The following is a 26,111-nucleotide window of genomic DNA, read 5'->3' on the forward strand; positions in this document are numbered from 1 at the left end:
TTCGGTCCCCAAGACCCAACTGGTAGAAGGAGAAGTTGACCTCTGACCTCCACATGTGGGTTGTGCAGGCAGGGGAGCAAGTGGTGGACATACAAATAAGTGAAGGTGATTTCAGAAAGTCAAGAAAACAAGGTCAGTTTCTGGACTGTGGAACAGTGATCACACTTGGAAATTTTACATGGATACTGCATTGTCAGGGCTTCTCCCGGACCTCCTTTCCTTCCTGTGTTTTTACATTTGCAACTTTGTTTACATGTTTTGCACGTGTGATCCACTGGTAACAAAAAGGACTAAGTAAGAAAATGACTAATTCCTTTTGAGGCCTGGTGGTGTTGGAAGATTGGAGCTAGAGCCTTGTGGTGCTGGGCTAGTGCTTTATGACTGAGCTATGCCCCCCCCCCCCTTTAAATTTAGCCACAGGTCTTAAGTTGCTCCAGCTGGCCTTGAACTTCTGATCTGTCTACCTCTGCCTTTGTGCCAGCAGGCTGGTGAGAATGTGCCCAGTCCTACGGGCATCATTGCCAATCATGGCCACTGAAAGTCTGAAGAGGAGGCTTTCTTAGCAACGCTGTTTTCCCATTTTCAGTCCTGTGGCATTTTTTTTTTTTCCTGGAGCTGAGGACCGAACCCAGGGCCTTTCGCTTGCTAGGCAAGCACTCTACCACTGAGCTAAATCACCAAACCCCTGTGTGGCAATTTTTAAAAAAATGATTTATTTATTTTTATCTCATATACACTGGTTTGTCTGTATGAGGGTGTTGGATCCCCTGGACCTGGAGTTACAGACAGTTGTGAGCTGCTATGTGTGTGCTGGGAACTGAACCCAGGATATCTGGAAGAGCAGCCAGTGCTCTCCAGCCCCCTATGTGGTAATTATGAATGATCACATTTTATTAGTCTTTAAGATAGGCATTTTTATTTTTACATTAAAAAGGAAAAAAAAAAAAAAAAGCCCACACAACTTTGAGAGGCCTGCAAGACCACTAGGAAGGTAAAGACCCTTGCTGCCAAGCCTATTGACCTGATTTCTACCCTGAGACCCAGAGGGTAGAAGGAGAGACCTGACTCCTCCAATTTGCCTCTGACTTCCACATGTGCATTGCATTATGGTATTCTCTTGCCCAGATATGTATGAGGCCCCACCACCACCAAAAATTTGCAGGGGTGGGGGTTGGGGGGCTGGGGGGTGGATGATGAGATGGCCCAGTAGTTAAGAGCACTAACTGCCATTGCAGTTCCCAGCACCCATGCTGCTCATAACTGTAGCTCCAAGGGAGCCATTGTCCTCTGTGGGAATCTGTTCTCACATGTACAGACACATATACACATAATTAAAAATAAAAAATAAACCTTAAAAAAAAGAAAACTTTGGACTGGAGAGATGGCTCAGCAGTTAAGAGCATTGGCTGTTTTTCCAGAGGTCCTGAGTTCAATTCCCAGCACCCACATGGTGGCTCACAGCCATCTGTAATGAGATCTGGTGCCCTCTTCTGGTGTGCAAGGACACATGCAGGCAGAATGTTGTATACATAATAAATAAATAAATAAATCTTTAAAAAAGAAAAGAAAACTTTGACCATGGTAGCATCTTCCTATATCCTAGCACTTGAAAGGCTGAGGGTCATGAATTTGAGGTCAGCCTGAGCTACAGAGTGGGACTGTCCCAACAAAACAACTCCCTCTCCTTGGATTTTGAGCTACGAGTATAGCTCATTGGGAAGAGTGCTTACTTAGCTATCAGAAAGCTCTCGGTTCAGTGCCCAATACTTCAGAAGCTGAACATAGTGACCCACACCTGGAATTCTAGCACTTGGGAGGTGGATGCAGAAGATTTAAGGTCATCCTTGGCTACATAAGGAGTTCAAGGCCAGCTTGGGCTACATGAGATTATTTTAAGGGGGGAAAAAAGGAAAAAAAGAGAACATTTCTTTGATTTATTTATTCCCTTCCCCTTTTTCTTACTTTTCTTTTCCTTTTTTTCCCCCCAGTATTTTGAGACAAGGTGTGTAGCATTGGCTTTCCTGGAACTTGCTCTATAGACCAAGCTGTCCTCAAACTTACAGAGATCTGCCTGCCTCTGCCTCCAAAGTGCTGGGATCAAAGGTGTGTGCCAGCATCACCCAGCCCAATTTTTAACTTCCATAAAGCATAATATATAATAAAAATATATTCCTGAAGAGCTCTTTAACTGAAAGAGCTAGTTAGCAAGAAGCTGAAACCATAGACAATACAGTTTGTAGTTAATATAAGCCTCTGTGTGTTTACTTGGGTCTGAGTAGTTGTGGGACCATGGTTGAGAGAGATTTGTCTGGACCATGGGGGGCCAGGTGGGACCCGAGAAACTTCTTATAAGTTTGGGTTTTCATTTTTTAAAACATTTATTATTTTTTAAAGTATGTAAGCATTTTTCCTGCATGTATGTCTGTGTACCACATGCGTGCAGTACCTGAGTAGACCAAAAGAGGGCATCAGATCCCTGGAACTGGAATTATGGGTAGTTGCCAGCCACCAAGTGAGTGTTGGGAACAACCTGGGTCCTCTGAAAAAGTAGCAAATGCTCTGAACCAGTGAGCCATATCTCCAACTCCAGTTTTTGGATTTTGGAAACAAGGTCATGCTGTAGAGCAATAGAGCACAGGATGGCTTCGAACTCAGCTGTGTTGTCTGTTGGCTTTGCAAGTACTGAGGTTATAGGCACATGCCACCATAGCAGCTCTCTTAATACTCCATTCAAAAGTCCACTGCTTTAGAACTCTTTTCCCTAAATAAGATCTGACATCGTCAGTAGCACCTTAGAGTCCGTGGATATCATATATAAATGGCATAGTGGTAATGCTGATTTTCTGGTCTCACCTGGACTATCTTACTATTAAAACTTTGTTTTATTAGTGTCTTCTGTTCAGAAAAGTGATGGAGTTAATTCTGTTTGTTTCCAAAGAGATTCCAGAGAGTGATATGGTACCAGGAACTATTTTGGTGACTGAGGAAGAACTTAGTCGATGTGTTGAAGATGTGTTTAAGGTTGGTAATTCAAGTTGCTGATGTTGCTAGTTAAATGTTGATATTTAGTGCTTGAAGACCTTTTGCTTTTTGGAGGCTCTGGACTTTGGACTCAGACCTTCTGCTAGCAAGCATCTACCACTGATCTGTATCTGTAATTTTGCCTTTTAACAAGTACTTCAAGAATTTGAATGAGCAGAGGCTGGAGAGGTGGTTCAGCTGGTAGAAATATATGCAGCATACTGCTTTTACAGGTCGGTTTCCAGCACCCATGGCAGTTGATCCACAACTGCCTGTAATTCCGGTTCCAGAGAATCCCATACCTCTGGGCTCTTCAGGCACCTGCACATATCCACAGACAGAGGCACACACACACACACACACACACACACACACACACACACACAATTAAAAATAATAATCTTAAAAAGAAAAAAGAAAACAGTTGGTCAGACTAGCTAGCCCTGGAGGTATACACCTATAATCCCTACTCTCGGGAGATAGGGGTAGGAGGATCATTCAAAATTCAGAGCCACCCTGGTTGATGTAACAAGTTCCAGGCTGGTCTTCACAGTGAGACCCTATCATTGTCTCCTTCTATACTGAAAAAAAAAAAGTGTTTCTATTTTTTTATTTTGAAAATAACGTCTTGTGCTACATCAGTAGACAGAACTTTGGTTAGTTTATGAATGGCAGCATCAGCCCCTATTTTCTGAAAAAAAGAAAAGAAAAATCAAGCAAGAAAGAAATGAAACTGTAGATTTGAAGTTGAGAATGTGGATGCTATATACATGCTTATTTTTGTACCTTTTTATTGCTAAATAATATTTATTTATCTATTGCATGACATACCACATTTTGTTTACTCATTAATTAGTTGGTAAACCTTTGGGTGTATAGTAAATTTTTTTCTTTTAACAGCTTATGACTTATACATACAACTCACACATTTAGAAATAAAAATAATAAACAATGGCTTTTAAAATCACAGATTTGTATAAGCATCAGCATAATTAATATTAGCATTTCATTGCCGTGGAGCGTGGAGAAACTCCCAGAACTGCTTAGCTGTCACTCCCAAATTCCTCTATCACCACTTCCCAATCCTCTGGGCCCCAGGGGACCACTTGCCTGTCTTCCATCTCTATAGATTTACCTGTTCTGGACATCGCATATAAATTAAGGTTATAATATGTGATCTTTGTGATTGGCTTCTTTCATTTGGTATGTTTTAAAGTTATTCTCTATCACATTCATTTTTTATTACCAAATAATACTCCATTGTATTAATAGACCACATTTTTGCTTATCCACTCATCACCTATTATGACTAGTGCTGCTTTGGACATTCATGTACGTGTTTCTGTATGTGACATGGTTAGATGTGGGGGAACCTGCCCCTTCTTTTTCCCCAGGGTATCCTTGAGTAGGGAGAAATGAGAAATATTTAGATAGAAATATAGAGGGGAGAGGGACAGATAGAATCACAGGATAGCCTTGGGAGGGCCTGGATCAAAACCTACCAGCCCCTTTTGTCTCTTCTAAAGGGCTATTAATAGAAATGCCAAAGGGTGGAGCAAAAGATCTCCCCCTAGCATAGCCAAATGCAGACCCTTCCAAGCACCTAGTAACCACACACATGGTCAGTCGATCCCTTTATGCAGCCCTGTCATGTAAAGCAAGCTCAGATTTCACTAGGAAACCTTTGTGGGCTCCCACAGTTAAGCTATAGTTTGAGTGTGTCCCCCAAGGATTCAGGTGGTGGAGTTTTGTCTTTAGTGTGGCAACATTTGGGAGGTGGTATGGAACCCTTAAGAGATGGTGCCTAAGTCTGAGTGCTGGCACATGCCTATAACCCTTGCATTTGGGAAGCTGAGGCAGGAGGATCAAAAGTTCCAAGTCATCCTCAGCTACATAGTCAGAGGCCAGCCTAGCTACATGGGACCCTATTTGAGAGCGAGGGCGAGGGTGAGGGCGAGAGAAAACATAGAGAACATAAGCCTGATGAAAGGCAGTTGGGGGCATTACTCTCAGAAGAGACTGATGTAGTTTTGTGGAACCCTAGGTAGCTCTTAGAGAGGGTTGCTAGGGAAGAACAAGCCTGTGCCCTCCCTGATGATCTCCCTGTCACATGACCTCTGCTATTATGCCTTGTGCCAAGTTCCATGTGATGGAGCTTGGGGTGGCTTCACCAGAGCCGGCACAATGCTGTTGGGACCCTCAGTTTCCAAAAGTGATTGTTTAAAACAAAACAAAACAAAACAAACAAACAGGGCTGGAGAGATGGCTCAACAGTTAAGAGCACAGGCTGCCCTTCCAGGGGACCTGGCTTCAATTTTCAGCACCCACATGGTGGCTCACAACCATCTGTAACTCTAATTCCAGGAAATCTAGTACCTCTTTGAGTCACCTTGGCCACCAAGTATGAATGTGGTGCACAGATATACATGCAGGCAAAATGGTCATACACATAAAATAATTTTTAAAATGTTTTAAAAAAAACACCCAAAATTCATGGGCTGGGTGTTGCTGGGCATGACTGTAATTCCAGCACTGCACACCTCTGAGTTCGAGACTAGCCTGGTCTACTTAAGAGTTCCAGGACAGCAAGTCCGCATAGTGAGACCGTCTCAAAAACCAAACAACAAAATCCAACTCTTCTTTAAATACCACCCGATCCTGTGCATTTCATTATTGTATCATGTTTTCTGTTCTCCTGGACACACATAGGAAAGGGACTGCTGGACCCTAAGGCCACTCTGCCGAACTGCTTACAGAGTTCTTACCCTTCTCCCAGTAGGGCAGAGAGTGAATTTTTATTTTTATGTTTTAACTTTGATTTTTTTGAGGCAGGGTCTCACTTTGCAGCCCTCGCTTGCCTAGAACTCACTCTGTAGACCAGGCTGGTCTTGAACTCACAGAGATCTGCCTTTGTCTGCCTCCTAAGTGCTGGGATTAAAGGCGTGTGTCACCACATCCAGCCCACAGAGGGTGAATGTGAAGTCATAGTCTTTCAAGTAAGAAGGTAAATGCTTTTGTTTTGCTTTAAGTTTTACATATGACACTAATAAATTTGTAGATATAAAATGTGTGCTTAAAAATTCAAAAATCATCTCTGAGTGGTGGCTCATGTCTTTAATCTCAGCACTCTGGAAGCAGAGGCCGGCCAGTTTCTGTGAATTCAAGGGCAGCCTGGTCTACAAAGTGGGTTCCAGCCCAGCCAGTGCACACAGTGATCTCACACTCTGCTGCCCCAACAACAACAAAATAAAAAACAAAACAAACAACAACAAGGGTCTTCCTTTGGAGGAGGAGAGGCAGGCCTGAGTTTTCTGTGGGGCTGAGTCTGACCCGCTCTGCAGCGGAGGCAGGAACGGCCCAGACGGTAATTGCTCCCTGCAAGGTTTTGGCAGCTCAGCTGCAGTTGGGAGACAGGAAATGTGTATGCTGGAGGAAAATAGCAAACACTGTGGAATTTAGCAACAAAGGGAGTGTAATCTTTATTAACATTCTGTTAATACTAAATTATAGTGTACAGTTTACACGCAGGAAACGAGGAAGACATCTGGAAAGCCTGAATTGATCCAGCCACTCGATGGGTAGCAAGAGGCTGGTTAGTTTCCAAGAGGCATCTGGGAACATTTCCAGCTGTTTTTCTCTCTGTTCCTTCTGCTAATAGGTTTACTGAGATAAAGTCCACACAATGTATAGTGCACTCATTTAAAGTGCACAGTTCAGGGTTGTGCAACCATGATCACAATATAATTTTAGAAAATCTTTCACACCCATTAGCTAGCATTCCTTACCCTCCACCCACCCCTAGCCCTAAGCAACCATTCTTCTCCTTTCTGCCTCTGTAGATTCACCTAAAGGAAACCACACATATGTAGTCTTAGCATGATTTTCTCCCTTTGAGGCAGGATCTCTCACCTATGCTAGTCCATGCTAGCCTTGAATTTATTACATCTTCCAATACCCTTATCTTGATCATCTTTTCGTTTACTCTTTTGAAAATACAGAATACATTTTTACAATAGTTTCAATGTCTTTATCTTCTAATTCTACTCTCTCTTTAAAAACATTTTTTGTATGTGTATGGGTGTTTTGCCTGCTTGTGTCTGTGCACCATTTGTATGCAGTGCCCTTGGAGGCCAGAGGAGAGCATCAGATCCCCTGGGTCTGGAATTATGAATGGTTGTGAGCTGCCGTGTGCATTCTGGGAATTGAACTCGGGTCCTCTTGATGATCACAGGGACTTCTCTTCTGCCTCCTTTTTCAGGAGTCAATCTACTTTTGAGGGGACCAACCTCGTTTTGGAGAGCTCAATCCTATTGACTTATTTTTCTTTCTTTCTTTGTCTCTTTCTTTCTTCTTTTTGACTTTGTTTTTAGAAACAGGGTTTCTCTGTGTAGCCCTGGCTGTCATGGAACTCACTCTGTAGTCCTGGCTGGCCTTGAATGCACAACCACTACCTAGCTTTGATTTCCTTTTCTGGTTATAGGTTCTGCCTTCTTGCTTATTTGCATGTCTATTGATTTTTTTTATGTATTTTGAGATATTATTCACGTCATAAAATTCATTTTGGTTTTGTGGTGTTCTCAGACCATACGCTATCCCAGCTCTGTGTCTTTGCTTCCAGGGCCATGTTTACCTTTGTTTCTTATTACACAGCCCAGGTAGACTTGAGCCCTTCATCCACCTGCCTCAGCCCTCTTGAGTGCTGGGATTATAGACTGTGCCCCATACCTGGTGAAGGTAGTTTAAGGGCCTTCCAAAGGGATCTGGCATGCGCCTCCAGACTGGCCTTTTACACTTTGTTTAAAAGGCAGGGATTGCCAGCTTGTGTCCTTCTGAAAGCATTAAACTCAGGGCTGGCGAGATGAGTCAGTGATTAAGAGCACTGATTACTCTTCCAGAAGACCCAGGTTCAGTTCCCAGCACCCACATGGCAGCTCACAGCTGTCTGTAACTCCAGGGTCTGATACCCTCACACAAGATATACATGCAGGCAAAACACGGATGCGAATAAAGTGAAACTAAATAATTATTTTAAAATGTTAAACTTGATTTTTAAAAGACTAAGCTCTTTCTGATTTTTTAAATTTTGCTTTGATATTGTTCTGTGGCCCATCAGGTGGGAGTAAGGAAGACCTCTCTCACTCGCCTCCTTTTACAGCAGAGAGAGGGCACTTGCTGATCGCTCTGGTGGGCTGGGTGGGGCACCCCCAGTGGCCATGTGGGTGCTAGATACTCACTTGTACTTCCTCTTAAGCAATTCTCACTTCCCTGTGCTCTGTGCCTTTTATCCTGTCAATTAGCTATACCCAGAAATGCCTGAGTGGCAGGCAGTTCAAGTGACGTAGTTGAGTCACTCCCTAATGAGTGTCTGGGGAGCGGGCCCCACAGAGCTTGCTTGCTTTTGTGCTCCTGGCAAAGGGATTTCGTGTTTTCTGTGCCTGGGGAGGTGAACAGGCCCAGGTGTCTTGTTAGCACAGGAAACTCACGGATTTTCCTATTGGGACATGTTCTGCTCTTCAGCAGACTGGCCACAACCTCACACGGGGAGAAGGACTTTCCTGAAGTATTAATTGTAGCATTTCCCAAAGCTTCTGAAGAGCAGAAGAAATACTATGTAGAAAAGACTAGAAGATAGTTAATTCATTTATTTTGTATTTCCTCATTTCCATTTTATCTCTGTTTCCAGATTCGGTGGATCTTGACTTTAATTATCCAAGTCATTTTCCCATCCAATGTAGCGAATTTCTAATTACAGTTGCTTTGTCAGATTGGGCATTTGACTCCTCTTTCTGAATTTTTAATTAGTCTTATAGAGAAAGTTGGAATAATAGAAACTTAGATGAGAAGGACCTTTAGAAAAAATCTAGAATAACTATTTTTAAAAAATACAGACTTTATAATTGCTTCTGAGAATCTCTGGGGGACTAGCTGAAGGATTCCTAAAGTTTTGAAAATTCAAGTATATTTAAGTCTCTCATGTAAAAGGGTTTAGGATTTGCAGATAGCCTGGGCATATCTTTCTATATAATTTTTTGTTTGTTTGTTTGAGACAGAGTCTCTCCTGTAGCCCAGGCAGGCCTTCAGCTCAATATATAGCTGAGGATGACCTTGAATTTCTAATTCTCCGGCCTCTGCCTTTCAAGTGCTGGGATTACAGGTGTCCAGCACAATGCCCGATTCATGCCATGCTGGGTCTTGAACCAAGGCTTCATGCATGGTAGGCAAGCATACTACCGCGGGAACCACATCCTCAGCCCATTTGTTTTGTTTTGTTTTTGTTTTTACGATAGGACTTTTATAGCCCAGGATAACCTTGAACTCTCTATATGACTGAGGCTCACTTTGAACTCCTGATCTTCCTGCTTTCACCTCCCAAGTTTTAGGACTACAAGAGTATGCCAACACACCTGATTTCCCTGTGTATTTTATACCTTTGTGATTACTTATACTACCTAGTACACTATGATGATACATAAATGGTTGCTCAATTCTATTTTTAAAAATTGTTTATTTGGGGCTGGAGAGATGGCTCAGTGGTTAAAAGCACTGACTGTTCTTCCAGTGGACCCAGGTTCAAGTCCTAGCAACCACATAGTACCTCACAACTGTCTGTGGCTCCAAGAGCTGACACCCTCACACAGACATACATTGAGGCAAAACACCAATGCACGTAAAATAAAATAAATTATTTGAAAAATATTATTTATTTTTATTTTACGTGTATTGGTGTTCTGCCTGTATGTATGCCTGTGTGAGGGTGTTGGGTCCCTGGAACTGGAGTTACAGACAGTTGTGAGCTGCCATGTGGGTGCTGGGGATTAAACCCGGGTCCTCTGGAAGAACAGCCAGTGCTCTTAACCCCTGAGTCATCTCTCCAGTCCTATCAGGGAAATGTCTGTATGTATTCAGTACATAGGCAACCCACCTCCTCACGTTTCAGCCTGTGGTTGAAACTACAGTCCATGAATATGGAAGTCTGACTTTCTTTCTTTCATTCTTTCTGTCTTTCCCCTCCCCACCCCCATCTCTCCCTCCCTCTTTTTCCATCTTCTCTCTCTTCTCCCCCACTTCCTTTCCCTCCTACTCCCTTTTTGGTGTTTTGAGACAGGATCTTGCTGTGTAGTCCAAGTGGTTTCCAACTCACTATCCTTCGGCGGCTTCAGTTGGCTGTCTATTTAGAGACGTCTAGCTCTAGAGTTCCCCTTATGCCCTCAGCCCTCAGACAGCTTCCCCAGCTGGCCGAGCTCCCTGATGGTAGTCCATTTGTTACAGTCGGTGGGCTTACATTAACATGTCAGTATTACTTTAATCCACAGTTTATAGTAGATTCTCTTCTTGATACTGTGCATTTTATGAGTTTTCATAAATTAACTTTTCAATTTGTAAAAAAAGAAAGGAGGGGCTGGAGAGCTGGCTCAGTGGTTAAGAACACTGGTTGTTCTTACAGAGGACCCAGGTTCAGTTCCCAGCCCCTCCATGGTGGCTCACAAATGTCTGTAACTCTACTTCCAGGAGATCCGATGCCTACTTCTGACCTCTGTGAGTACCAGGCATGTACTTGGTACATAGATGTGTATGTAGGAAAACTGTTCATACATATAAAATAAATCTAAAATATATATTTCAAAAATAAGAAAGAAAATCCAAAAAATTCAAGTGATTTCTTCTGGAGCTCACAAATAGTGACTAGCAGGAATAATCAAATAATCTCCCCACTGTGTGTGTGTGCGCGTGTGCGTGTGTGTAAGTATTTGCACGTGGTACAAATTTAAGAAGTTTTAATGCTTTCTAGGGGAATGGTTCTCTCACTAGCTAGCCTCTTCCTAGAAGCAGATCTTAAATTTCAAGCAAAGGACCAACAGAAGTATCCTTTAAAGCTGTGGGAATGACAGGTGTTAGGTTATCAGTTCTGAGTCTGTGCTGTAGTGGAGTGGAGATGCCAGGCCCTCCAAACATATGTAGGTTCCGGTCTGACCTCATGAAGGACTTAGTTGTGTGATCTTAGGTGACATTTTTACCCTTTGAATTGTAGGAATGAAAGGTAACTTTGTTTGTTTTTGAGACGTGGTCTCATGTAGTCAGGCTGGCCTTAACCTCCTCATCTTTTCCTCCACTTCCCAAGTGCTGATTTTTACAAGCATGTGCCACCATGCCCGGTGAAATAAGGTAACTTGGTAGGTTCATAGCATACTGTAGCACATAAGTGCTCAAAAAACTGTCAGTTCCTTTTTGGCTTAAAGAAACTATGTTTTAAAAAAAGACTGTTTTAGGCAATATGTTCTGAAAGCTTGCACAGTGCAAAGTACTTGCTATATTAGGTAACAGCCTTGTTCTTTTTCTTCTCACATGTCTTAATTAAACTCAGCAAGTGCATTAAAAGTTCTAGAATGCCACTATCCAAAAGGTCCCTGTACTGCAGTTGAGGGCAGCATTTGACTAGCTCAGTCTTTAACAGGTAAAATCAAGATCCAGCCTGTGCTAAATTTCAATGTTTTATTCAGTCATCTCAATTCCATCTGATTCTGAGTAACCCCATCATGATTGTATTAAGATGAAGCCATACATTAGGACAACAGTTTCATTTATTGTGGTATCAAAAATAATTTTAAGCTGGGTGGTGGTGGCACATGCCTGTAATCCCAGCACTTGGGAGGCAGAGACAGGTGGATCTCTGTGAGTTCGAGGCCAGCCTGGTCCTCAGAGCGAGATCCAGGACAGGCACCAAAACTAACACAGAGAAACTCTGTCTCAAAACATGCCCTCCCCCCAAAAAAAATTTTAAAAGCATAAAATTAAGCTTACATTTGTATGTAGCTGTGCATTTTACTTAAAACATTGAACTATCATAATTGGCCCTTATGCTGAAACTTAATACCTATATGATAAGTGTAAAAGCTGAGACATAGGGGCTGGACATAGGGGCTGGGATGGCTCAGCAGTTAAGAGCACTGGCTGCTCTTAGAGAGGACCTGGGTTCAATACCAGTATCCACATCATGGCTCACAGCTACTTGTAATTCTAGTCTCAGGGATCAGAGAACCACTTCTGATTTCCTTAGGCACTGGCACATATGTGGTGCACGAACAGATGTGTTTTCAGGCAAACACTCATACACATAAAGTGAAAAACACCTGAAAGATTTAAATGTCTTTGGAGCTGTAGTTCAATGGTAGATTATTTGTCTAGCATGCCAGAAACCCTGGGTTGATGCCAGCCCCACATCAAAACAGATAGCATTTTCATGATGGTGTGAGGCTATAATCCCAGCATTTAGAAGTAGAGGCAGGAGGATTACTGTGAATTCAAGGCCACCTCGGGCTACCGAGTCAGTGAGTATTGGCCCAGCGGGAGCTATATGGCAAGATTCTATTTCAGAAACACCACAAATGTGGCTAAAAAGAGGCTCGGTGGTTGAGTACATACTGCTCTTCCAAAGGACGGGAGTTTTGTTCCTAGCACCCACATCCCATGGAATTCCAAAATTGCCTGGAATTCCAGCTGCAGGGGATCTCAGTCCCCTTTTCTAGTTTCCATGGGCGCCCAAGCACATGTGGCATATAGACATTTATATACACACAAAAAGGTCACTTAAATAAAAATACCCAAGCAAGCAAACAAACAACCTTTCAAAAATGTCCTATCCTTCAAGCATGGTGTCTTTAATCTCAGCATTTAAGAGGCACAGGCAGAGGCAGGTTGATTTCTGTGAGTTCAAGGACAATCTGTCTCAAAAAAAAATTGTATCCATATTTATTCAGTGTATGATTTTGGGCAACCTCAGAGGTAGCAGAATCAAAATTCACACCCAAGTTCCCTATCTCCTGGCTCCCGAGTCCTCAGTAGCTGGAGTACTCTCTGAGGGCTGTGCTCAAAACTAGTAATAAGATCTGCTCTGCAGTTCAGAACCTGCTGCTCTGCAGGGACCAGAATCAGATTCCTTGCATCCTTGTCAGGGGGCTCACAGCTGTGAGCACCACAGATACACTCATACACATAACACACAAGACTAATGACACTCTCTGAAATGAGAGTGTAGCTTGTGCGGAGGCCTTTCTGTTTTGTTTTTTCTGAAACAGAAACACATGTTGTTTGACCTTTCCTCTGCCTTTCTCTTATAATCTAAATTTCTAGCAAATTCTACTGGAAATACCCTAGCTGTTAGAAATATGGATAAACTGATCAGTATAACTGACCTAGCCTTATGTTCAGTTTTCCTTCCAGAGGTGAGGTTCTGTAATCCTGTTAAATTAATTAGCACTTATCGAGTCGTCTATAGCTGTAGGTTTGGGAAAGAGATGACGGGAATGTGGCTAAGTTGCTGGGATGCTTGCCTAGCATGTGGGAAGCCACCGGGTTCATCCCCAGCATAGCACATCAGCTTCGTGTGGTAGCACACTCAATCCCAGCACGGGGGAGGTGGAGTCAGGAGGATTAGAAAGTTCATAGTAAAAAATAAATAAATCAAACATAAAAACAAAACAAAAAAACAGGCATAGTGGTGCACATCTTTAATCCCAGCTCTTGGGAAGCAGAGGCAAGAGGATCTCTGTGAATTAGAGGCCAGCCTGGGCTACACAGTGAGTTCCAGGACAGCTAGGGTTACATAATAAGACCCTGCCTCAAACAAACAACAACCACCACCAAAACAAAACAGAAAAGGAAGTTCATAGTGAGTTAGAGGGTAGTCTGGGCAACATGAGCCCTTACCCAACTAAACAAAAAAAAGATGCAGGACATTATAACTTCTTCATAAAAGTAGATTGTTTGAGAAAATAAAAACCAAGTTCTTTTGCTCACTGTGTCTTTTCTCTAGTTATTCTCAAGAATATGTACCAGTACCTACTGGGTGTATAGCAGTACCTACTAAGTGTATAGCAGTACCTACTGAGTATATAGCAGTACCTACTGAGTGTGTACCAGTACCTACTGAGTATATAGCAGTACCTACTGTGTGCCAGTACCTACTGAATGCAGATGCTGCTTAGGTTGATACAGGAATAATTGAGGGCCAGCCCCTGCCCTCAGGGACCTGCCTGCCACTCAAGCAGAGAGAGCCAGTAGTGTTCAGTGTATACATACTGAAGAATGTCCAGAAATACGGATCTATCCTTCATTGTACAGTAGTCCTCTGGACCTAGATAAAGGTGTGAAGGACTGGAGAAATTAACAGACACCTTCAAAAGCTGAGAAGCAGTCAGAGAGGAATTTGGAAATCTCCTGAAAGGGACCAGAAATCCCAGGCTCCATAGGGTCATCTGTACTACTTTGTATCCTCAGTCTAACCTGCTTTGACCTGTCCATTTTGGCTTTCGTAGCTCCACTCTGGCCTCTAAGTTTTCTTTTTTTCTTTTTTTTTTTTTTTTAAGATTTATTTATTTATCATGTATACAGAAGAGGGTGCCAGATCTCATTACAGATGGTTGTGAGCCACCATGTGGTTGCTGGGAATTGAACTCAGGACCTCTGGAAGAGCAGTCAGTGCTCTTAACCTCTGAGCCATCTCTCCAGCCCCTGGCCTCTAAGTTTTATCCCTCAACTCATCTGAAAAGCTACAGCGCTCTTCCACTCACCCTAAAGCAGAGTTGAAAATCCACCTTCAGAATCCGTCTTTCCCTTCCCTGCTTCAGCTTTATATCCCTTAGCATTTTGTTAGTGATCTTTACTTCTGTAAATACTATGAGTAACCAGGCAAACTTTCAGCCAAACAGGGTTTTATCTTTAGCACCAGGACAGATAAGACAGAAAACAAATCTTTTACACCTTGATCAAGTTGAAAGTTTAGATGTTTCAATAAACATTTGAAACAGCAAAATATAAAATAGGTGCCTAAAATTGGCAGAACATGAGCTGGGTCATTAAAAACTATTTTTTAAATTTGCTTTTTATGTGTATGTGTTTTGCCTGCATGTAGTTATGTGAACTTGGTGCCTCTGAAGGTCAGAAGAGGTCTTTGGATCCATGAAACTCGAGTTGCAGACAGTTGTGAATCACAATGTGGGTGCTGGAAATGGAACCCTGATTCTCTGCAAGAGTAACAAGTGCTCCTAACTGCTGAACCATCTCTCCAGCCCTGAGCTGGCTCATTTGAAATGTACTGTTGGGGCCAGCAAGACAGTTAATTGAATAACGGCACTTGCTTGCCACTACATCTGATGGACTGAGTTCAATTCCAAAAATTAATATGGAAGGAGAGAACTGACTCCTGCAAATAATAATCTGATTTCTACATGTATGCTGCACACATGCATGTGCGCACTCAAGCACACACACACATATATAATACATATGCACACACATGATCATGCACACATACATATACACACATGCACAAGTAAATAAAATTTAATAAATTTTAAAAAATATTTTCTTTTTTTGAGACAGGGTTTTTTTTGTGTAGCCCTGGCTGTCGTGGAACTCAGAGATCTCCCTGCCTCTGCCTCCTGAGTACTGGCTGGGATTAAAGGCCTGTGTCACCACTGCCTGGCATAATAAAAAAAAAATTAAATAAGTAGTATTGCCTGCCTTACATCTACAGCATCCAGTCTAGTCATTAAGATGTTGCACAATAGCACAATTTTTACAGAACACAAAAGAAGTTGGATTTTGTTTTTCTTCCTTTCTTCTTTCCTTCATCCTTTTTTTTTTTTTTTGAGGCAGGATCTCTCTGTGTAGTCCTGGATTTCTCTATGTAGACCAGGTTGGCCATGAACTTTATAGCGATCCTCCTGCCTCTGCCTCCTGAGTGCTAGGATCAAAGGCATTCACCACCATGCCTGATTTTTAATTATTGTCCCAGTCAGTCCAGGACTTAGGGAAAGACAGAACTATTTACTATTTTCCATCAAGGAAGCTCGGCAGATATAGACTTGGGCTCAGTTCACGAAGGAATACTATTGATGTTGGAGAAGAGGCGATAACTGTGTATGTATCAACAGAAGCATTAAAGTCTTTAAAATATCAATGAAATGACAGTCATCAGGTTAAGCCAAAGGGACGACATTGTCTCTACATCTGAGAACTATTGCTGTATTTACATACTTCTTTTTAGTTAGAGCCCTTCCCTTCCCCTGGTGGTGGTTTTCTGTCCTCATGGGAATGTAAGCTTCTTCAAAGCCGACTTGGCTCATCCCTGTATTCACAGCACCTCAGGCTTGCCTGGCGTTTAGCTGGCACCTAGTACATTTTGCTGAGCCTGTGTATAAAATAATATACTTGTATAAATAGTTGTACAGGTTTCTTTCTAAATAGAAAATCATTGATTCTAATTGGAAAATGCATAAAAGTTTTAGTGAGTTTTAGGATCAACAATGATATATGCCTCTGAGAAATTTGCTTGATTGAGGCCTTGTTAAAGTTTGAATCCAGGGTGTGGCTCAGGGGTGGAAGGCATGCTTAGCATGCTTGAGGCTCTGGGCTCTGTCTCATGCATTGCAAAAAAATAAAATAAAATTTGAAGTGCGTTGGCTTTATGAAGCCATCAAAAGATGCTGGTGCAGAAGGATGGTTCCACAGCACTTACCTCTGGGCACACAGGCTCCAGAGCCAGACAATAGGCCCTTAGGTTGTCTGGGAGATCTCTTCTTCTACCTCCTGTAGTTGGTGATGCTGTAATTAGCCTGCATAGTACCTCCGAACACAGCCCTACAAGGCCCTTCATTTGCAGCTTATGGAAATTAGATCATGCACAGGAAGCGGACTCTTTAGTTATCAGGTTCCACAGAGGAGTCAGGAGGCATGAGGAGCGTGCAAAGTTAAGAGTTCATTTAATTTAAAGGGACAGAGTTTGCTGGAAAAACAGCTTTTTCCAGTCTACATGTGGCCCTCTACAAGCTTTCATCTCTCAGAAACGGCATTGATTTGTACCCCAGCACGCTCTTTTAAGTTTCCCTGTTCTTTAAATAAAGCTGCTAACACAGGGAGTGTGTGTGTGTGTGTGTGTGTGTGTGTGTGTGTGTGTACACCCTATGTGATATGTAGCCCTAGCTGGCCTGGAATTTACTGTATATACAAGGCTGGGCTTGAACTTGTGTGAGGCAATCCTCCCATCTGTCTCCTAAGTACTAGAGTTACAGGCATTTGCCACCATGTCCAGTTTCAGATTATTATAATTTTTAAAAATACCGACGTGATAAGCCGGGCGGTGGTGGCGCACGCCTTTAATCCCAGCACTCGGGAGGCAGAGCCAGGCGGATCTCTGTGAGTTCGAGGCCAGCCTGGGCTACCAAGTGAGCTCCAGGAAAGGCGCAAAGCTACGCAGAGAAACCCTGTCTCGAAAAACCAAAAAAAAAAAAAAAAAAAAAAAAATACCGACGTGATTATTACATTTACTTTTTGTGTGTTGTATGTATGTATACATGTTCATGGTACATGTCAGCATGTCTGCGCATGCACATGTAGAGGCCAGAGGTCAGTGTTGGCTGTCTTCCAGAGAGACAGGGTCTTTCACTGACTGGGGCTCACGGAGTTGGGTAGACTAGCTGGTCAGTGAGTCCCGGGGAGAATTCTGTCTCTGCTCCCTAGCACAGGGTTACAGGCACCCTGTGGCTATGCCCAGCTTTTGTGTGGGTGCTAGGGATCAAATTCAGATGTTCACGTGCTCACAGCAAGTGACTGAGTCATCTCCCCAACACCAACTCACTCTCCCTCCCTTAAAGATGATTGCTGTATAGCCCAGGTTAACCTGGGACTTGCTGTGTAGACCAGGCTGGCCTAAACTTTTAGTGATTTTCCTGATTCTGCCTCGATGCTATGAGGATATAGATATGAGCCATAATGTCCCCTCCTTAAAGATAGAGATTCTTACTCTAGCCCTGGCTGACCTCAGACTCACAGCGGTCCTCTTGCCTCGGTCTCCTGGAGGCTGGGGTTTGGGGCTGTGAGCTACCATGAGCGTATCCTTTGAGCATGGCTTGACTTGGGGAGAATTGAACAGCCGTGTAGCCCCATAGTCTGGAAGTGGTGAACCACAGGGAGCTGTTTTGTTTCTAATCTAGGGTTTAGTTTAATTTCCCTTTTCTTCCAGCTCCAAGGATTTAGTCCAGCACGGGCCCCACCAATGAGCTCAAGGCCTCGTCCTTCAGACTGGTTTTCAGTTTCCCTATTTGATAATAGTTAACTGTTCATCAGCCTTCAGCAGCAGGACAGTTACTGTACAGATCACAGTAGATACATCAGGGGGCTCAGAGGCAGCCAGAAGCTAGGAAGTGGGTGAAGCCCCTGGCTTTGGGCTGTTTTTCAGTGAGAAGGTGCTGGAACTCACTCACCGTTAGCGGCTTTCAACCAACATAGTTCCATCAGCAGGTTCAGTGCAGCCTTGAACTGTGTGCCTTCGAAGAAAGGGCTATGTACGCTAAACTCCGAGTTCTGTGGAGGTCGGTGTCGTGGGTTGTCTCACCATGTCCTTGTCCCTAGGTGTGCGTGGTGGCCAACGAGCCTCTCCCCGTGGTGCTGGACGCCCTGCTGCCGCCCCTCGGGGTGCTCTTTTCTCTCTACTGTTTTACCAAGCAGAGTGTGTCTCACATAAGGTAGGCAAACAGAATTTAGTTGCTTATAATTAGAGCCCCACTTGTTTGTAAACAGTGAACTTTAAATTAGGATGCTATTTTCTTTCAAAGGCAGGAAGATGTTTGGGGATTCTCTCACTCAGTTATACAGAAAAGAACAAGGTTTTTGCAGGTTGAGGGGAACTGGATGTAGTTTTGGGGATGATTTTCTGTAGCCTATCCTATACAATAGAAGTGAAAGGTATTTCCATGGATAAACACGCCATTGTTTGATCAGTAAGAAATGCTGTATTTTACTGTCTCTGGGAAGGAGGGAGCAGGTGATGGATCATCATGTCCTGGTGGGTGTTGGAAAACAAGTTTGAAAAGTCTGGATGTGAGGATTTGGCACTAATGATATAGAGTGTTCATTATAAAAGGAAGGGGCTTCTCAGTCATCCAGAAAACACTTTTCTGTGTTGCTTTAAAACTGCTTCATTTAGGGGCTGGAGGGATGGCCCAGTGGTTTAGGAGCCATGGCTGCCCTTGCAGAAGACCCTGCTTCGATTCCCAGCACCCACGTGGTAGCTGACAACTGCAACTCCAGCCCCTGGGTATCTGATGCTGTCTTTGGGGCTCCAGTGAGCACTGCATATTCGCAGTGCACAGACATACATGCAGGCAAAACATTCATACACATAAAATTAAATGAACAAGTTAATTTTTAGAAAGATTGATTTTGTATTACCTGTTTTCAGTCATTTGTGACATTTCTTCCACATGGTAAGAGTTTATAGTTGCATCCTTTCTGAAGTCTATAGAATTTTGATTTGGGGCAGGCTAAGGATGTAGCTCAGTAGTAGGGCATGTGCCTGGTACGCATGCGACCCTTGGATTTGATCCTTAGCATTACAGAGAAAAAAAAGAGAAAGCAAACAAAACCTGGCATGTAATCTGATACACAACAGTAGCACTTCTTTACTGGTTACTGTGAAGACAGAATGTGCGCTGGAGTCTTTGGCACAGTCCCTGGCAAATAGTCAGCTCAGTAACTCACAGCATGGCTATTGGTGAAGAAAGATACTCAACCCTGTGTAACCACGTCCAGCCTAAGAATGAAAATCTTAGAAAAACCTCCAGCACTGTCCCATTCTCATCAAAGACTGACAAGGAGGGTATGGGTATCAATTCCAGCCTCTTCTGGTTAGAGGCACTGATAAAGGAATCATCAGTCTTTTGCCGATATGCTGTTTCTTGGTCACCAGCTGTTGATGCCCTGAGACTAACTCGTTTTTCAGTGCAAGCTTTCATTCATAGTGCCTCAGCACAGGTGGAGCACACTTGAAGTAGGAGAAAGAAAAATCACGTGGTGCTCACGTGGCGACCAGAGTGCTTCTAGACCCACGGCTTGGGCTGTCCCTGGGTGACTTCCAGGGCGTTTGCACTCTGAAATTCTGTGTCAGCAGCCAGTGACGGGGCAGCATTTGGGAACCTGACAGTCTTCCGTTCTTTTTCCGAATAGCTTGTTAGCTGCGTGGAGTACGATGACAGGCTCGTTCATTCATAGCTGCTTTTTCTGCCAGGTCACTTTGCCAAGAGATCTTGTTATGGATTCTGGTGAAGCTGGAAAGGAAGAAGGCAGTTGCCAGCCTGAAAGGATTTTCGGGGTTGGACAAAGCGGTGCCCTCCCTCCATCCTCAGTGTCAGTTCAGAGCTGCTACGCACGGTGGCATTGTGATTACCGTCAAAGAGGCCGCTAGGTGAGCTCACCCACCCTCTGCCGCCAGGCCTGATGGAACTGATATATTGCACTGTTCTGTGAGTCAACCGCTAAGGGGCGCTGATGGAAAGGAAACCAGAAACAGGCAGCCAAGCAGCTTCTGTGTATAATCTTTAAAGAAACCAGAGCCTTAAATGATCCTTCGGGTGTTATTCCAGGATGCCTGCTAATAGTAGGTGGGGTCTACTGGAGCCTCACAGCTCCACATCACAGCAGGCCCAGGTACTGCGCAGTGTTTGCCAGTGAATCAGAGCAAAGGGCAGCGCATGCTCACCCTTAACACCAGGGCAATCCAGTTCTGTTTCTGATTCAGAAAGCACAATGGATTTGTATGCCCTTAGTGGTCTTATTTTTTTAATTAAAATTTATTTATGTATTTATTTTATATGTATGGTATTTTGTCTGCATGTATGTCTGCATGCATGCCTGGTGCAGCAAAGAGTGTCCAGTCCCCTAGAACTGGAGTTACAGATGGTTATGAGCCACTGTGTGGATACTGGGAATCAAACCCAGGACTTCTGGAAGAGCTTTTTCTTACCTGCTGAGCCATCTCTCTTGCCCCCTTCCCAGCCTTACTTAAGGGCAACTGTCTGATTACTGAAACTGGTAATTTTATAATGAGGTTTGTTTCTCATAAGAATGGGTTAGAAAGTACTTGATAGGCTGGGCAGTGGTGGTACATATCTTTAATCCCAGCACTCGGAAGGCAGAGGAAGATGGATCTGGGTTCGAGGCCAGCCTAGTCTACAGAGTTAGTTCCAGGACAGACAGGGCTACACAGAGAAGCCCTAGCTGGAAACAAACAAACAAACAAACAAACAAACAAAACCAACCAACGAAGCAAGAAGTGCTTAATACATATAGTAGCGTGGACAGTTTATTTTATTTTTGTGGCACTGGAGATTGACATGCACACTGGCAGCTGAGCTGTACCCCCAGCCCTGCAAGTCTGTATTGTACATACTTCCACTTTCTGATGATCTGTGGAGGGTGCTGATTTCTCAACCTAAGCTTCTGTTGGCTGTCGGCATGCAGTATGTCACTGGCCCAGCTGCTCCCTTCCGGTCACATCCAAAGTGTTGCTGTTTGTGGAAGTGCTTAAATTTAACTTTATATTTATGGTTAACTTGGTGAAAATGTAAAACATACACTGAATATGATAGATGAGGGAAGTAGAAAAAAACGTAATATTAAAGTAGAATTATTAGAACAGATGGAAGCTTCCTGAGAATTGTTGAATATTAGCTGGTCTATTAGCTGAGCCCATTGAGTATAAGAGTTTTAAAGTATTTGGCATGTTTAATTAGTACACGTATGTATGAAAAACCTTAGTTCTTATTGAAACCATTATTTTACTTCCTGATGAGAATATAGTTAGTAACCAGTCATTAAATGAATCTCCATCCACTGCCAGAAGCAACCACTCCTTAAAATCTGGGTGTCTGCTCCGGTTAGGGTACAGCCCTTTTGGCATTGTAACACACACACACACACACACACACACACACACACACACACACACACACACAAAATGTTACACGAACACCTGGGTTAGAAAAAAAAAGGCCCATAGACACTTAAAACAATGAGAGTTTCCAAAAGATTGAAAACTGTGTGTGTGTGTGGTGTGTGTGTTTGTATATGTGTGTGTGTGCGGTGTGTGTGTGTGTGTGTGTGTGTGGTGTGGTGTGTGGTGTGGTGTGTGTGTGTGTGGTGTGGTGTGTGTGTGGTGTGGTGTGTGTGTGGTGTGGTGTGTGTGTGGTGTGGTGTGTGTGTGTGTATGTGGTGTGGTGTGTGGGTGTGTGGTGTGTGTGTGGTGTGGTGTGTGTGTGTGTGGTATGTGTGTGTGTGGTGTGTGTGTGTGTGTGTGTGTGTGGTGTGTGTGGTGTGTGTGTGTGTGGTGTGTGTGTGTGTGTGGTGTGTGGGTGTGTGTGGTGTGTGTGGTGTGGTGTGTGTGTGTGTGTGTGTGTGTGTGTGTGGTGTGTGTGGTCATTTGTTCTAAAAGCCTTGCTCGTTCCCCGAGGGCAGGGCAGGCAGCTCCGTCTGTCCCCCCACTTTCCTTTCACTCTGCCCTTAGCCCAGCAGAAGCTTCCAGTAAGAAGTTGTTTTAAAGAAATTTTAAGCCAGGCATGGTGGTACACAGCTTTCATGCTAGCACTGGGGAGACAGAGGCAGGCGGATCTCTGTGCGTGCAAGGCCCGTCTGGTCTACAGCGAGAGTTCCATGCCTGGACTACATAATGAGACCCTGTCTCAAAATAAACAAACACACAGAAACAAAAAACCCAACTCCCTATGAGCATTTAGATACGATCTTTGGAGCTAGATTTTTTACTTACTTTGTTTGTTTGTGTTTGAGACAGGGTTTCTCTGTGTAGCCCTGGCTATCCTGGAACTCACTCTGTAGCCCAGGCTGGCCTCAAACTCACAGAGATCCTCCTGCCTCTACCACCTATGTGCTGGGATTAAAGGCGTGCATCACCACCGCTGCGCTTATACTTTTTATTGTTGCTGTTTGTTCACTTACTATATCTTAGGCTAGTCTAGAACTTGCCGTGTAGCCCAGGCTGGCCTCAAACTTGAAACAGTCGTCCTGCATCATCCCAAGTTGAGGTATAGGGATGAGCCACCACACCCAGCTTCAGTGATCATCTTTTTTTTTTTTTTTTTCTTTTTTTTTAGACACACCTGTCATTTTTTGTTTTAATTTTTCAATGATAATCCTGAAAGCCACTTCCTTCAGGAATTGTTTCCTCTTTGAGAAATAAATGATCATACAGGGTATAGTAGCTTAGCTTCTAATAATAAACACTTTGCATTCTTGAGCAAGGAAAATATTTTCAAGGTCTGTCTACAGATTATCTACATGGAAATAGTGTTACTTGAGAAGGTTATTATGAGGTTTCAGCCTTCTGACTTGACAGAGTAGGCAGAAGTGTTTATGCTCAGGCCTGGACCCGAGTTGATTCCTGGATCCCACAAGGTGTCAGGAAAAGAACCGATGCCTGAGAATTGTCCTCTGACTGCCACATGCAGCTACATGCCAGTGCACGTGCGCCCCTGTAGTCACACACACAAAATAAAATAAGCTTTTAAAAAAGGAAATTACGGAGGTTTCAAGAGGAAAATGCTGTGTTTGGTGACACTGACATGAACATTCTTACCACTGTTGCAGCGATGATGAAGATGAAGCCCTGTATCAGAAGGTGTCTTCGGAGCAGAGCCAGATGGAGCACCTTGGGGACTTGCTGTCCCACTGCCAGCAGTGCGGTTTGGCAGGAGACTTCTTCATCTTTTGTTTGAAGGTAGGAGCTCACAGTCACAGCTCTTCATTCTGGGGCAGCTCCAGGAAAGCCTTTGACTTTTTAAGGCATTCATAATTTTAGGTCCTAAAATTTAGCTTCCAGTTTAGGGCAAATGAACAGAAGACAAAGAGCAATTCAGTTCCCGATAGCTTTGGAGTGGTCAAGAGAGAGACGCATCATCCGTGGGACTGATGTGCTCTGACTCCTTTGCTGGGTAGTTTGCATTGAAGCATTAGACGTGAACAAAGCTGCCCTGCTGATGTAGGAAAGAGTTAATCTGCGCTCCGTGTTGACAGTAAGAAGTCTTTTGAAGTTAATAGCAGGTTTCACAGCCGCAGAGTAATCCCTTATCCTTCTGACGGTTGTGCTGTCAGGTATTTGGAAGGGAGACTTAGCTGTTCTGCCTCCCTCCCTCGCTCTGTAGCCACATGAAACCTTTCCGGTTCTTGCGGAGTGCCCTGTGTTTCCTCTGGCCCTAATCTCCAGGAGTAACTTGCACCCCATAGCATTAGCTCCGCCTGATGTCTGCTGGAGACCTCCAGCTTGCTTTGTTCCACGTTCTCAAGTCTGTCCTAAGGGAGTGGAGTTTAAGGTTGAGTGGTGGCTGGGAATGTGAAGCTGATTGTTTCTAGAACCTGGAATGGGGATATTTCTTTTCTAAGCTTTCTCCATGTTCATTCTCCTTTCCATCTCAGCCGCACACTGATATTTGAAGGAGAGATGCTCTTGTTTGTATGCTTTGTTTTCAGCTGTTCTTTGGTTAAGAGCACTGACTGCTCTTCCAGAGGACCTGGGTTCAGTTCCCAGCACCCACATGGTGGCTTACAGCCTTCTGGAATCCAAAGCCTCCTTCTGACCTCTATAGGCACCACACACACACAAAGTGTACATACAAACACACAGGCAGAACACTCATACACATAAAAGAAAAATAAATGAATCTTTTTTTTTAAAGATCTAAACCAGCCAGGTGTTACATGTCTGTAACAGCAGCACTCTGGAAGCAGAGACAGGAGGAGGATTTTGAATTTCAGGCTAGCACAGGTTACATAATGAGATTGTTTCCAAAAATAGAGCAAAGTGCCATCACCACTACCAACTCAAAGAGCTTTATTCTAAACCCCAGGTTGATTTGTTCGTTTGTTTGTTTGTTTTTTGAAGGGTCTCATGTAGCCCAGGCTGGCCTCAAGCTATCTAGCCAGTGATGATCTTGAACTGATCTTTCTGCCTCTACTTCCTGAGTGCTAGGATTACAGGCATGTGTTCTGGGGAATTCTAGGGCTGGAATCTAAGGATTTGCGCATGCTAGGCAAGTACTCTGCCAGCTAAACTCTAGCCAGCCAGCACAGGCTTCTTAAACTGTGGGTCATGACCCCAGATGAGGTCACATAAGTCAATGTGACCTCTATCAACATCTATCAACACTAAAACATCTGACCACAAAATAACCAAAACTTAATTGGAAATCAGGCAGGGAATGAGCTCAGGGCATTTCTGACAGCTCAGGACTGCACAGTGTCACTGAGGCCCTGGTTCTGAACACTCAGCATATGCCCTTTGCAGAGTCAGGCCATCATGCCACCCAGTGCCAACAAGCCCAGCCTGAGACATCGCCACTCTGATTTGAGGTTGTCATATAGTATCAACTACAGCGCTTTCTGCTCTTATAGAAACTGGTTTAACTGTGGAAAACAAAGATTTTTAATATTTTTCCAACCATCATTCCTCACCAGGTAAATATTAAATTAGTTTATCTTTTAATTTTATTTTGTTAGAATTCTTGATTTTAAAAATTATTGGTTGAGGGACTGGAGAGAAGCTCAGAGGTTAAGAGACCTTGCTACTCTCCCTGAGGACTTGAATTTGGTTCTCAGCACCCATGTCAGGCTGTTCCAACTGCTCCAGTGCCACAGGATCTAACACCACCTTGGGTGTCTGCATTCACATGAACAAACCCACACACAGACACACATACATAATAATAATTTTTTTAAATTGCTGACTGGGCTGCTGAACTTGATCTTTCACTAAAAAGAATTATTAAATGAATTTTGGCCTTCGATTAGGTCAGAATTTTGAGTAAGTTCTGAAATGGCCCTCAACTGAGTCTCCAATTTTGTATCACATAGTTAAGCAAATTTGAGTTCTCTGCATTGATGTTTATAAAATCAAAATGTCACTGGGCGGTGGTGGCACATGCCTTTAATCTCAGCACTTGAGAGGCAGAGGCAGGTGGATCTCAGTGAGTTCGAGGCCAGCCTGGTCTACAAAGCAAGTTCCAGGACAGCCAGGACTGTTACACAGAGAAACTCTGTCTAAAAAAAAAAAAAAACAAACCAAAAACAAAAACAAAAAAAAATCAAAATATCAATGTACTCTGAGAAATATTGAAGATGCTGTGTATCCTGCAGTATCAAATATTCAATATTGAATTCTTCATGTAAAATTAATCAAGCAAACCCATCTCATTAGTATGCAAATTAGTTCATCTTTAATAAAGGGTAAAAGCATATGTATGCCAAACAAT

General features: G+C 43.4%; 1 protein-coding gene across 2 annotated transcripts in view; it reads left to right on the forward strand.

The window, feature by feature from the left end:
* Positions 1-26,111, forward strand: part of Tango6 (transport and golgi organization 6 homolog) — a 174,433-nt gene that overhangs the window by 15,428 nt on the left and 132,894 nt on the right. For both annotated transcript variants that reach the window (XM_042277630.2, XM_042277631.2), the window contains exons 7-10: positions 2,939-3,021; positions 18,430-18,542; positions 20,084-20,260; positions 23,455-23,584. In XM_042277630.2, the coding sequence (XP_042133564.2) occupies positions 2,939-3,021; positions 18,430-18,542; positions 20,084-20,260; positions 23,455-23,584 (503 nt within the window). The remainder of the gene's footprint in view (positions 1-2,938; positions 3,022-18,429; positions 18,543-20,083; positions 20,261-23,454; positions 23,585-26,111) is intronic.

Source organism: Peromyscus maniculatus, chromosome 5 (assembly GCF_049852395.1).
Source record: "Peromyscus maniculatus bairdii isolate BWxNUB_F1_BW_parent chromosome 5, HU_Pman_BW_mat_3.1, whole genome shotgun sequence".
In the NCBI taxonomy this organism is placed as follows: Eukaryota; Metazoa; Chordata; class Mammalia; order Rodentia; family Cricetidae; genus Peromyscus; species Peromyscus maniculatus.